Below are 13,370 nucleotides of genomic sequence, written 5' to 3'. Positions count from 1 at the left end.
CTCTCAAGGACATCAAAGCCTATATAGTTACCAGGCCATCAGTTTTCATTACACTCCTAGTTCTGGGGCTTAATATCTACCTACATGTTAAATAATAACTTTTCCCACCAAGGGTAAAAAAAAAATCAGACTCCTTGGTCAAGGTCAGAGTGTCAACCATTTACTGCAATAGGAGCTCAATCACAGAATCATAGAGTTGGATGGTCAGCTGGTCCATCCCATCTCACTTCACAGAGGAGAAAAGTGACTGCTAAAGTTAACTATTTAACCTTGACTAGAATCTAGGTTCCCACTTGCTAGTTTATTGCTCTTTCCAGAATAAGATTCCAGTTGCTTATATGTGTTGGGCTGTATTTGTTTTAGATTTATCAAAATGTGTTATGAAACATCTTTAGGAATTGTTATCAGTTTGAAATTCCACATAGGTGTATTTCTGGATTTAAACCCATTCAGAGCAAGCTAAGTAAGCAGTCTCCTATATGCAAAATCTAATGATCTCATCAGGATACTTCACCCTGGCTAAAAATAAAGGCCTTCCCAGGATGCATTTCCAATATACTTCTCCAAGAGTGTCACATACAGAGTCTGAGAGCTAAGTTTAAGGTTCTTGTAAGATCCAGATTTGACTGTCACAAAAATGTCTCAACACCAGTGGGTTCTTAAGGTCATTTTCAATGATTCCATTGGTACAAGGGACACAATACTTATTTGAAATGGAGAGGATTTTGAGTAATGTGGACTGGAGATTTTTTTTTTTTTTTGGTGTCAGCCCCTTTGGAGAGTGAAATGAAACTGAGGTAAGCATTGACAGAGTGAAAGTGCTGAAGATGGTTCTGTTGAATATAAATTCATCAATGCCCTATAAAAGGAAGCAAAGACTCTATCTTAAACAGAGAGCAAACTAAAAAGGCATTTATAGGAGAATTTGGCTTTCTGAAAATAAAATGTAGATCTTATTGAGTAAAATTAGAGCAGAGGGAAATGATTGTGAAGTAACTAACAATTGTTGGCATATGAGCTATTTTAAGGACGGGTGCAAACTTACACTTAGGTATCTGGGAAAACATCTAACATTTCTGGCAGGTAGAAAATAAATTGATATAAAATTGTAATAAAAAAATTTCTCACTGATTGGTATCTCAGAGGAGTTCACTCCAGAATGAAATTTCGAGTTTTTTTCCTTTTACAGGAACTTTTTTTTTTTTTAAACAAACAAAACCAAACAAGATTCTAGCACAAACCCCAAATTCTTTTCTAGTAACTTTTCTAGACATCTAAAATATATGGGTATATGTCTATCCACATGTACTGGTGAAATAAATTCTTTTAACTAAAAAGGTCTATGTCTCAAAAAGATTTCACCTATGCATAGAAAAATTAGAAATATAGGTCTCTATGCAACATAAAGTGAACTAAGCTACTCTTATTTATCTCTGAATGGGTTCTTTTTTTTTCCATTCAAGAAGATGACATTCAGACAGGATCTATAAGGTGCAAACATCATGGCAAGTTCACGGGCATTGCTTCACAGGCGAACTGGAAATGAGAAGATAGACTTGACGAAGGGCACTGGAAGAAGCGTGCAGAGTTGATGGAATGGGCTCGTGGTTCATGCCGGAGGGTAAGGGGCTTAACATACCAGAAGCAGGCACAACTACACAGTAACTGGGAAAATGAAATACCGCCTGAGAAAACAACAAGAAAAGCTAAGAAAACACTACAAAAGAAACACAGAGCATTCAGCAAACCAACAGGAAACTTCCTTACATTTACACAGGAATTTCTTTTAGTGTAATGTTGATTTCTAGAGGACAATAATTTTCTCCTCTAGCTCAAACTCCTTTGCTTTTTAACCCCATATGAATATTCACTGGCACATGTACATGTTACTTATACATTTAGACATTCAAACAATACATCTAGCCCATCAATGCAAAGAGAAGGAATTCCAAGTAGCTAAGAGGAATGCTCGATATCACGGTGGTGGGCACCGTCCAGCTAAAGAGAAACCTCTTCCCCTTGTCGTAGACAGGAAATGAGACAGGCCGCACGCACAGGGGCACAGGGCCACTGTCCAAGTGGTGACTTCATACCTTAATGTACGACTGCACGGAGTGGTCCAGCTGCTCCTCGTGGCACTTGGAGACGATGTCAGTCAGCACCCTGGAAAAACAGACACGTTCAGTGGCCTTCCTGGGGAAGGCAGGAAAACACCATTTGGTTTGTCATGGGAGGGCCTGCAAACTGGGTACTTACTAGATACTGAAAAAATGAATGAACCAATTTCAGATTCTCCCTCGCCCCCCTTATGCCCCAATACTGAGCATTTAATAATCTATATTACCTGTTAGCCATTTCCAACCTTGAAATCTCTAAACACTAGATATAAGTAATGTCTATGACTGCAGAATCACTTGGAGACTTTTTTTTTGCCCGAGTTGAATGTGTTATTATGGTCTGCATGTTTGCTTACATTATCTTCCTGGAAAAGGGATCATTTTAAGTAACTGATTAAAACTTAACCTTGAATAAATTATAATCCTTTTTAACAGGGCTTCCCTTCCAACCTAGAGGCACTATCTGTACATGCTTTTGGAGAAAGTGATTAGGTTAAGATGCAGAGTCTTTTTTCTTCCTTAGCTGGGGTAGGGTTTCTACAGCAGTGGTGATGCAGGCTGATAATTTCACATGAACACTTCTAGTTACTCCATGTGGAGCTGTAGTGTTTAGGAATATCTCAGAATTTCAACAGATCTATCAGCTGAAATATGTAGGACTCTTGTCAACACAGACCCATATACTCATGATGAAAAGAACATCCATTGAAGATGCAGCTGAGGACTTTTAATCTGGGTCTAGAACTGGTTGGTTGTAGAGCTGTTGGAGTTACCATAATTTCCCAGAGCTTCGGGCTCTACTTTAAAAATAAGGCTAAAGACTCTCCTTCTGAGAAAAGCTAAAAATATGCCCGTAAGTTCAGAAGGTGCTGCAAACATTTCAATGCCAAGAGAAATCTTTTCCCCAAGAATGCTGTGACTAATTTTTTGTTTATAAAAGAACCTTAGCAATATATGATTCAATAATTAATTCAAAACAGGATCTCTATAAAGAGGAAATTGTGATTGCCAAAGTCACCAGACAGATTAGTAATGTTGGGAGAATGTGTAGTATAGGCAAACTCAAAGTGAGAATAGTTGAAGAAAAATTGAATATTTTACAAAAAGAAAAAGATCTCTTGGGAATGTGAAGTGGTACAGCCACTGTGGAAAACAATTCAACATTTTCTTAAAAACTCTACATGCAATTCTCGTACAACCCAGCAAGGACGCTGGGCATTTCTCTCAGAGAAATGAGAACTTGTTTACCCAAAACCTACCCCAAACTGGAAACAATCCAGATTCATTCAGCAGATGAACTGTTAAACCTATTGTGGTATGAAATACTACTCAGAAGTAAAAAGAAAGGAACTATGGATAGATGTGGCAACCTGGATGGCTCTCCTGAGAATGATTCTGAGTGAAAAAAAATATCCCCAAAGGTTACACACTATCATACTGTATGGTTCTATCTATCTATCTATCTCTACCTATCTATATATTTATAAATATATAGATGAAGAATTATATATATACACATACACATATTTCTTTCTTAAAGTTACAAAATTTTAGAGCTGGAGAATAGATGAGCTGTTACCAGGGATAAGGAGTGGGGGTGGGAATGAGAGAAAAGTAGTTGTGACTATAGCAGGGCAACAGGCGGGGTCCCTGCTCTGATGTAATGTTCTGTATCCCGAGTCTGTCAATGTCAGTGTCCTGGTAGTGCTGATGTTCGACAGTTTTGCAAGATGCTGCCTTTGGGGTAAACTGGGTAAAAGGAGCATGGGAATCTCTCTGCATTATTTCTTAAAACCCCACACAGATCTATAATTATCTCAAAACAAGCAGCTTAATTAAAAGTCACAAAGAAAAGTTAAGAAAGAAGCCTAATAACAATAGATGATTAGAAGGTAAGAGGTCAAGGGTGAGAAATACTTAAATTTGAGATATACTTTCCAACGAAAGGCAAGCATACGCAACTAGGTGGCTGGGTTGCAACACAGTCCTGTGTAACCACAGATGAGAGCATCTCTAAGGTCGCGTTATGGGTACCTGGTCACAGTTGTACTTATTTCATCTTCTTCGTTCTGGACCAAAACCTTGAAGAGCTGGTTCAGGATTATAGGCAGAAAACTCATGATTGCATGGATCTTTTCCACATTCAGTAAGTTCTGTTGCAAATCGAGGGAAACAAAAGGGCCTGATTACACTGAGAGCATGAACACCGGAGCTCCCCTGCATCTGGCTTTGGGGGTCACGTGCGAGGGTGGTAATTTAAAACGCTGATTTAAAATCAACCGGTTTTAATTTCCAGTCATGTTTATTTTGAAACACCGCCCTTTGCTTGTTTATGAGCCCACAAAGAGAAACTATGAAGGGACTGTGAAAGACAATCATTGACTCTCTGAGCTGGTCAGGCATTTAAAAACCTCTAGCGATGGTGACCTCTTAGTTTGCTAGTCAGTGACAGTTACAAAGGTCCCTTTTGCTCCTGTCTCCCCCGAAGGCCACAGAGACCACTTGCTTGTCACGTTACCTTGCAGGAGCGCACGAAACTCGAGGTGGGTGACTGAGACATATCTTTCTCTCTTTTCTGGCACTCTCGGAAAAATGCGTTCACATACGGGTCCTGAAACAGCAAAAGTAAGTGTTCACCTCCGAGGGCATGCCAGCTGTGTGACAATCACGGTGACGGGGGGGGGGGGGTGAGCACGGCCAAGGGACCGATGCCTCGAAGTGCAGGTGGCTCCTGGCGGGCACGGGGAGGCCCGAGCCGGGCGGACTGCAAGCCGCTCCCGCCCGCTCCCCGCCCGCTCCCCGCCCGCTCCCCGCCTGCAGGCCTGTCTTCCCCCTGGCCCGGGCGGCGGCTGGGGAATGGAATTACTTCCCTTGGCCTACTATCTTGGCTTTTTATTTTTACTTTTTAACTGCCTTCTTTCATCTTCGTGGTCCTGCTTCTTTACAGACTTCTACCAATTTTTCTTACATGTTCCTTTGCAGACTTCAATGCCCGAGCTAATAAACAATTAGGAAGCGCGCACTAATGCCGTGAGATGGCACTGACTGTCGCCCTTCGTTGAGGGCTGAGTTGTGTCCCCCGAATCCATAGATTGATGTCCTAACTCTGAGTACTGCAGGGTATGACCGTGTTTGGAGGTAATTAAGTGAAAAAGAGGCAGTCTGGGCGGCTTCAGTCCAATATAATGGCTGTCCTTAGAAGAGAGTAAATTTGGCCCGGCTGGGCATGGCTCAGCGGTTGAGTGTCGACCTGGGATCCAGGCGATCGGGGTTCGATTCCCGGTCAGGGCACATGCCCGGGTTACGGGCTTGATCAATGACTCTCTCATTGATGTTTCTGTCTCTCTCTCTCCCTCTCCTTTCCTCTCTCTGAAATCAATAAAGATACATTTAAAAAAAAAAAAAAAAAAAGAAGAGTGAATTTGGACACCAGGCATGCACTCGCAGAGCGTGTGGGCGCGGGAGTGCGTGCAGAGAAAGGGGAGCAGTGGTGAGTCACAGAGACCCGGGAGGGCCGGCAATCGAGAAACAGCGCGCGGAGAGCTCTGCGGTGCACAGAGCGGCATTTGGCGGAGGATGGCCATTCGTGGGACTTGACCAGCGCTGATGGCATCAGAGAGGAGATGGGTTGAAAGAGAGAAGATAGGTTTAAAGAGATATGGGTATAGGATTGGGAAAGAAGATTAAATCTGTCCTGAGTCACCAGTGGTTACTGAGAAGAATTTCTATCCAGTCTGTGCGTGGTTCCTGAATTATTTCATTTTTCTTAGCAACCGCGTGTGTGCTAGATTTAAAGCAGCATGAAGCAGACATCACAAAGCAGACACACAGAGAGTTTAGGAAAGGAGTTCTAGGTACTCGGGATGATTTGCTCTGTGGTTTATAATTGGTGCCACAAATGCCCTCACACTGCAGTAAAATATGCCTCGCAGTGGGAGGGGTGGGCCGTGGTCATTTGACAACGGTCATAGTTCCATCAGTAGCGCCCTTTGCAGTTCTTGAGATATTTTCACATGTAGCTTCTCACTTGGATCATCACCACACCCTTGGGCAGAGAGATTTTATTGTTACAATTTTCCCTATGAGGAAACAGGGAATGTGGGAGTGAAGTGACTCCACGGTCACTGAACCAGAAACTGGCCGAGGCAGTTGTCAAACGTCGACCTCACGGCCTTCCTATTAGGGGAGCCTTGGCCGGGCATTGGGGAGTAGACTTGGCCCTGAAGTAAAGGTCCAACGTCTTTCTGTTTAACATTTCACATTTTTAACACTTGGGTGTTGTCAGTGGAAGCGAACCATCTTCCGAGGACAGTGTCATTTTGATAAATACACTCAGGTATTTTGGTGCCTGGAATTCTACAGATTAGGACACTCTGTCTTCCCTGGGAGGGGCACATAATTATGCACAAACGGTCTTCCTTCCCAATCACCAGCTCTCCTGACACGCTGCGAGATGGTGAGTCTCCTCCGGTAAATACAGGAGACACCTTACCATTGCACGTGCTGGGGAAGATGCAGGCCTTTCAGACGTGCTCACCTGAGTGTTCACTGTTGACACAACAAATGTCGATACTTTGAAAAGAGGCTTTCCACCATCAACCCATTTCATGTCACTCCCGCCATGCTGCAAAAAAGAGTTCATTACTGTCACCATGGTGATTTGAGAGCGAGCAGACAAATAGGTTATTTAGTGTATGTTCCTTCGCCATCCTGATCCACTTATCTTACATTACTATAGAGATAGAAAGTAAAAGATGCAAATACATCTGGCAATACTGGTGAATGAGACCAATGTGGTATCAGGGGACCACGGCTAATAGATCATTTCTACTGGCTAGAAAGTAAACAAGACATTTGAAATATTGTAGGCGCTCTTGATTCATAATTACAATGGATGCACAACTACACGGCCGGGTTCATTTAAACGACAGAAAGAAGATAACCTCATGCCATTTGGCTCAAGTGTGTTTTTTCTCTCTTAAATTATACATCATTCAATACCTTTCCACTTGCAGAATCTTGAAAGCTTAAGTAATTAGGAGGCAGGGTTGTAGCTATTGGGATGTTGTGCTCTTGAGAAACGATCTGATCGTGTTTCATCAGAGGAAGCCACGCATATCCCACTGTGCAGAGAAACAACAAAGAAAACTTGTGAGCACAAACTTCCACGGTGAGCAGGAAAAATAAAGTTACTTATTATTTATGAATACAAAACTTCACTGAAAAGATGGAATAAATTAGAGCTTGTAAAATACTCTCCAACCCCAGCCCAACAGATGACACATAAAGTTCTCTCAGGCTGCTCCCGTCAGTACCCGAGGTTTCCAGAGCTTCCTTCTTGGCGTGAGCTTTCGCATTTATGTCGCAAGTGACGTGAAAGAAAGAAAACAGGATGTGGTGCTTCTCATGGAGTTGTGTTGGTAGCTCAATTTTCACCTGCAACCAAATAGATAATAGCTGGACTGAGATTAAAATCATTTGCCCAGGGTCAGAGCAAGACAAAATTCTTAAAAAAATTATTTAACTGAAATCTAGGCCTATGTTTAATAGTTAGTGTAAGAAATACTGATTTAACTCTCAATCAGTTCTCATGTTAAGATGTAGAAATTCTGCCTGGCCGGGCGTGGCTCAGTGGTTGAGCATCGACCTAGGATCTAGGTGATCAGGGTTCGATTCCCGGTCAGGGCACATGCCCGTGTTGCAGGTTCGATCTCTAGTCGGGGGCGTGCAGAAGGCAGCTGATCAATGACTCTCTCATCATTGATGTGTCTATCTCTCTCTCTCCCTCTCCTTTCCTCTCTCTGAAATCAATAAAGATACATTTAAAAAAAAAAAAAGATGTCGATATTCTGACTTCTTCATTGTGGTGAATGATGGTAATTTAGAATATCTGGTATGTCTCGTTAGACAATTCACGCTACTCTAGTAAGGATTAAATCCACACACATGCACATATACGGATGTAAGTGTAGAATGTGAACAGGGCACAGACTGAGGACCTATTGTCAAGGGACACAAAATGAGAGAACAGGAATTCTTTGCCTCCCAGTGGGTGTGCATAGATCAGTTGTATGAGCATCTCTTGGGAGCTCATTAGAAATGCAGAGTATTAGACACTACCCAAGGCATATGGAACCAGAATCTGAATTATAACAAGATCCCCAGGCAATCACAGGCACATTGCTGAGCAATGTGGCAGTAATAAATAATGTAACTTAAACATGGAGCTTATCCTGTTCAAAAAAATAACAAAAAAATATATGTACTATAGTGTATGAGAATATATATCGTGGTAAATAAGCAATAAATCATTTTATGAAGAGGCCATGCTACAGTTATAATGCTTCTGAATAAATATAAAACAAAACTGATGTAGGCTGAGAATATACTTAATGAGGAGCGTATGACGTGTTCCTGGAAATAAGTGTTTTGAAACCCTCCACGCTTATAGTGCTTTGCAGTTTCTAAATCTCTGTCACATATGTTGCCATTTAAACCCTCCAATGGTCTTGTGAGGGGACAAAAGAGAGGTAGGAGCCAAGGGGAGATATGTTAGCGGACTCTGAGTCACTGAGCCTGTGGCCTCGCCAGAAATGGGGTCTTCCAAGAGAAGGACCACGTCTTCCGATCATCACCTCACACTGGAACTGCAGGGTCCCCTGCAGGTGAGCTGCATTCCACTCGGCATCAGCAGCTCAGTAGTTCCCAGAATAGTCAAATCAAGTAATAAGGTGATAGAGAGCCATGGGAATGATCTACCAGCTTATTTATTAGACTCTCTGCGCATCTATCTATTGACCTAATTTATTTTCACATTGTTCAGGAAAGAATTGAATACACTGATTATCAAGGTGTTGTCCCTGGAACTACTAGTAGCATCAGCATCACCTAGAAACTTGTTAGAAATGCAAATTCTCAGGCCCCATTCTGGACATACGGAATCCAAAAATCTGGGCTGGTTTCCAATAATCTGCATTTTAACAAGCCTTTCAGGTGATTCTGATGCACAATAAAGTTTGAAGAGTCCGGAAATGTAATGGTTTGCAAGCTTACAGATGCTTTATATATCGGCATGCTAACCTGGTTAAAAAAAAGGCAATATACAGTTTAGAATATACCATGATTAACAATGCAGTAGAAGGAATTTCCTCTTTTTACCCATGTAATAAGAGAGCCTTGAGTGTTGGCCCGGGCAGGTCTTGTTCCATGCCATGTTTAGAGATGAGAGGGTCCAAGGTCACTCAAGTTCACACAGGTTATAAGTAATAGTGTAGGCTCGTACTCTATGTATTCTTTGTTCTTTTCATTATGATATGGAAACGACTTGGTGAGAGCTATCTAACACAATCGTTATTATAGTGACCAGAGAAATAGAAGAAACTAAATTAGTTTCACTTGAAAAGAATGATACCAAAACACATCACATTTTAAAAAGATAATTCTGTGCTGAATTAATAGAATTTGCAATGTACTTTTGGAGCAACTGTCAATTAATTTAAATTTCTAAATCTCGGTTAAGTAAAATGTCTGCCAAGGCAGGTTCTCAGTCTGGGGTGCAGTTTAGAGTGAATGTTTACCGTTGGGCATTCTCTGGCCCACTCACCCATCGTTTTAGGAGCTTCTGGGGTTAGCAGAGGCCTGGCCCTTACCTCGTCTGAGAAATCCGGATTCTGGGAATGGTGCAGAACAGCTGTGTAGGCGGCTGAGGTGAAGAGGGGCCCTCCAGGTTTTCCATAAATACACTGTTTTAAAAGTTATGAGTCAATAAAACATGGTGGAAAAAGTAAAATGAAATAAAATAAATATAAAAAAGAAAATGTAAAGATAAATGTGAAAAAAAAGTTCTGAGTCGAATAATTAAGAGCATCTGAAATCAACCCTGAGCACAAAAAAGGCCACAACTCTTCAGTTACCGATCCTGGGACCTAGATGAATTTTGTGGCGACTTGCCAGGCTTAGCTGACATCTAAGTAACCTTGAAGTCTTTTGACCTGCTGCCCTGTATTTATTATACATTGGGCTCTGCTGAAGAACAATTAGAAGGCTTTAATTCATCGTGTAAATATTACATCAATTCTGAACACCCAAATCAGTTCATCACCTAACCTTTGCTGACTAGGAAATAAGATCTCATTGGTTCCATTCTGATTCCTGCAGGGTGGCCTCTTGAAGGGGCCTGTGGTATCCAGCACTGGCCTAGAGTTTGAGGCAATCAGTTGGGTGACCACGAGGCTTTGCTGGACCCCAGCCCCTGACATGCCAGGCCCCAGCCAGGACTGCTGAGCAGGAGGGATAGAGCTGGGTCCAGGCTCCACCAGGCTGAGTTACCATCCGATCCCAGGCCCTAATCAGCCAGGGGAGGTGACAGGGCACTTTCTGGTCATGCAGATTAAACGCTCCCTTAGCCCAAGGCTCAGGGTGCTTCTTCTGGTGTCCGCCGCACCCATGGGAGGCTTCAGGCTGCAGTGAAACGGGCCCACACGCCTGCGACTGTCCCTCTTTCCTAGAATTTCCCGCATGAGCGCTGCTCCAGCGGGCCCGGGGAGCCTGCCATCTGGTTGCTGCCTGTTTGCTTGGCTACCCCACTCCACTTTATTTTTCTCTCCTGATGCTAATGCTGTTGTGGAACTTGGAACCTGTGGATGCGACAGTGGCTCAAGACTCCGCTCTGCGATTCATTCCCTCACTCAGATTGCTGACTGTTCTTCTGAGCAACGCTACGGACCTTCTCGACCCAGAGAACACAACGGCTGCCCGGTGGGCTCTCAGGTATCTGTGGGGGCTACTTAGCAACTGGCTCTGCCCTTCACTGTCTCACTCCTGATTCACTGAAACTGGAAAGATGTGGCCACCGGCCAACTAGAAACAATTTTCCTCTCTATTTATATAGGTTATTTTATGTTTGAAACCCCCCCAAATAAAAACAGTTTATATCAAATATGAACTCTGAAAATTGCCATCCAGGTGCAGCTTTATTGGTTAAAACAGCACAGTTCATACAAAGCTCATCGATTTATTGATCTTATTAAATCATGTGACCGACAAGCGGACCAACGTCCCAGAGCCGTGTCCCCGCCCCTCGGGCCCCACACCCCTTCCATACACATGAGCATGGCCCAGGCCACTGCATCGGCCAGTAGGCCAGCGCGCAGCAGCCGTCTGCAGGGGCCACACGAAGGCCAGCGGGGAGGTGGCACCTTAAATCACACCTGCTCCGTCGAGAGGCAGGTTAATCTTTGAAGACAGCACAGTCTTCGAGGGGGGAAACTGCGTGTTTATTTCACACTGGAATGTTTTTCTTTTTCTGCATCATGAAAAGCTAAGCAGAGCCACAAGCCTGGCATTTCTCAGCGCTCTAGTGAGCGATGGCCACCCAATCAAGTAGGTGTTAGGAAATTAGCACAAATGTGTCGAATTGCGCCTCTCTCATCCCCACTCTAATGAAAAGGCCCTCGGTGGCAGGGAGACCCCGTGCGCCTGCTGTCCCCCGGGACGCTGTGCCCGCGTGGGCCTGGCCTACCTTCACGGGCCTGGCGCCTTCCTCATCGGAATTTCTGAACTCAATGCACACGGTTATATTTCGGGCCTGAAATTACAGCGAGGGAAAAGGGAAATTGTAATGGCCTGCAATAAGTAGCTTCTAATTAAATCCAAAAAATGTACAACCCCCAATGCTTTCTCATGACATCCCTAGTGCTCAGAAATAGGAAGATTTGGAGAGATTATTTAAAAGCGAAGACAAAGCTCCTATCAGAAGTGGAGAGGTCTGGTATCTTCAGAATATCTTAAGAAACTAAAACAAGTCTAGAATGATATTATTCAGGGCTGATTTAGAAAGGTCATTGTGTTCCACAACCGTGCGCCCTTAAGCACTTTTAAGGGGACACTCATCACCGCCCTTTATTAAACGTTTTCTTCCAGTCATTTTCTTTTCTGAAGGGATGAACTCTAGGAGTTTGTATTTGAACGTTCAAGAGACCGTGGTGATGTGGTCTGAAAAGAGTGAAGAGAGGCTGTGCCCTCAGGGGCCTCCCATACCTTGCTGAAACACTTCTGGCTGTCGTACTTGAGGTGCTTGGGGTAGATGTAAACTTGATTTTTGTACTCTCTGTAAGGCCGGCAGTACTTGGTCGAGTCATGAACAAACTCTTCCACCTCCACTGTGGGCTCTGGCTGAGCTGCCACATTGAAAGGCTTGACAGGGATAAAGGACGGTGTTACACAGTCTTTAAAAATCAGAAAATAAGGGTTTGTCATTTCATGTGATTTTCTGAAGTGCACAACGCTTAACGCATTTTAAAATTAATCCTCTCAAAATAGAAACACCATTCATACCAATTTATGTTAAAGTATGCTAGCGTGGGAAATTTGTAGGTATTAGGCAGGATAGACCATCAAACTATATATTTAATAGCAAAATGGATATCTTAAAAACTGGTCAATCTTTTGGATGGATTTATAATTATTTTCTTTTTTGTATTAAGCTTGATGTAAAAAGTAAATTTTAGCTACTAATCCTTATAACATATCAGGTATAAGGTAAGGATGAACCCACTGCCCTTTAGGAAAACACTAAAAATAACACAGACATGGATATATGTCAGAACAAAGCTTTGTCCAATGGGTCTGTTCCTGAAAGTACCAAATGGATTAATAGTATTTTTTCCCTACAAAGTGATTTCACAGCATAGACCTGAAACCCCTCTGCAATATTAGATACACTTTATTTTTCTCTTCAGTTTTTACAATCTCTTAAAATATAACCTTGAAAGTACAGCCAAAAAAAAAAAAAAAGACCACGAGGAATTTATGAGTCAAAACTTCTGTCACTAAATAGTTTGGAGGCTGGAGCTGTGGTACTGAAAGACAGTAAGACCTTCTACCTTCCTTTATCCTGTCTGGAACCTTCTTGTGTTCAAAAAGTCAAAACGATTAGCTGAACAGGCTTGGGAATCGGATTACAGGTTTGTTTTTTCAAAAAATCAATGATAATATTTTTATTATTTGTTTGGATTTCTCTAATGCCCCACAGTCCTCACAAAGAGAATATTTTAGCTCTCTCTTTTGTGATTTTTCTTTCCCATAGGTAATAAAAGCTGCACCCCTCATAGCAGGGAGAGGAAATGGCTTAGTATGTCTTTGGCTTTTTCACACCAATCAATGTAAAAGTGATTTAGAGCATGGCTTAAGCTAGAATCCTCATTTTAGTTCATATTAAGATGATTTGTGGAAAAATGATAAGAATAAAAACTT

The 13,370-nt window shown here is 42.5% G+C and overlaps 1 protein-coding gene across 1 annotated transcript in view; it reads right to left on the bottom strand.

Moving 5' to 3' along the window:
• DOCK10 (dedicator of cytokinesis 10) overlaps nucleotides 1-13,370 on the bottom strand; it is a 203,265-nt gene that overhangs the window by 47,276 nt on the left and 142,619 nt on the right. Inside the window, exons 17-25 of the mRNA XM_087819559.1 lie at nucleotides 12,156-12,343; nucleotides 11,638-11,703; nucleotides 9,767-9,859; nucleotides 7,433-7,553; nucleotides 7,119-7,240; nucleotides 6,655-6,741; nucleotides 4,636-4,728; nucleotides 4,152-4,270; nucleotides 2,094-2,163 (exon numbers count right to left, since the gene is read on the bottom strand). Coding sequence (XP_087675685.1) covers nucleotides 2,094-2,163; nucleotides 4,152-4,270; nucleotides 4,636-4,728; nucleotides 6,655-6,741; nucleotides 7,119-7,240; nucleotides 7,433-7,553; nucleotides 9,767-9,859; nucleotides 11,638-11,703; nucleotides 12,156-12,343 — 959 coding nt within the window. The remainder of the gene's footprint in view (nucleotides 1-2,093; nucleotides 2,164-4,151; nucleotides 4,271-4,635; nucleotides 4,729-6,654; nucleotides 6,742-7,118; nucleotides 7,241-7,432; nucleotides 7,554-9,766; nucleotides 9,860-11,637; nucleotides 11,704-12,155; nucleotides 12,344-13,370) is intronic.

This window comes from Miniopterus natalensis, chromosome 8 (assembly GCF_054644295.1).
Source record: "Miniopterus natalensis isolate mMinNat1 chromosome 8, mMinNat1.hap1, whole genome shotgun sequence".
In the NCBI taxonomy this organism is placed as follows: Eukaryota; Metazoa; Chordata; class Mammalia; order Chiroptera; family Miniopteridae; genus Miniopterus; species Miniopterus natalensis.
This window is presented reverse-complemented; position numbering and strand designations above follow the sequence as displayed.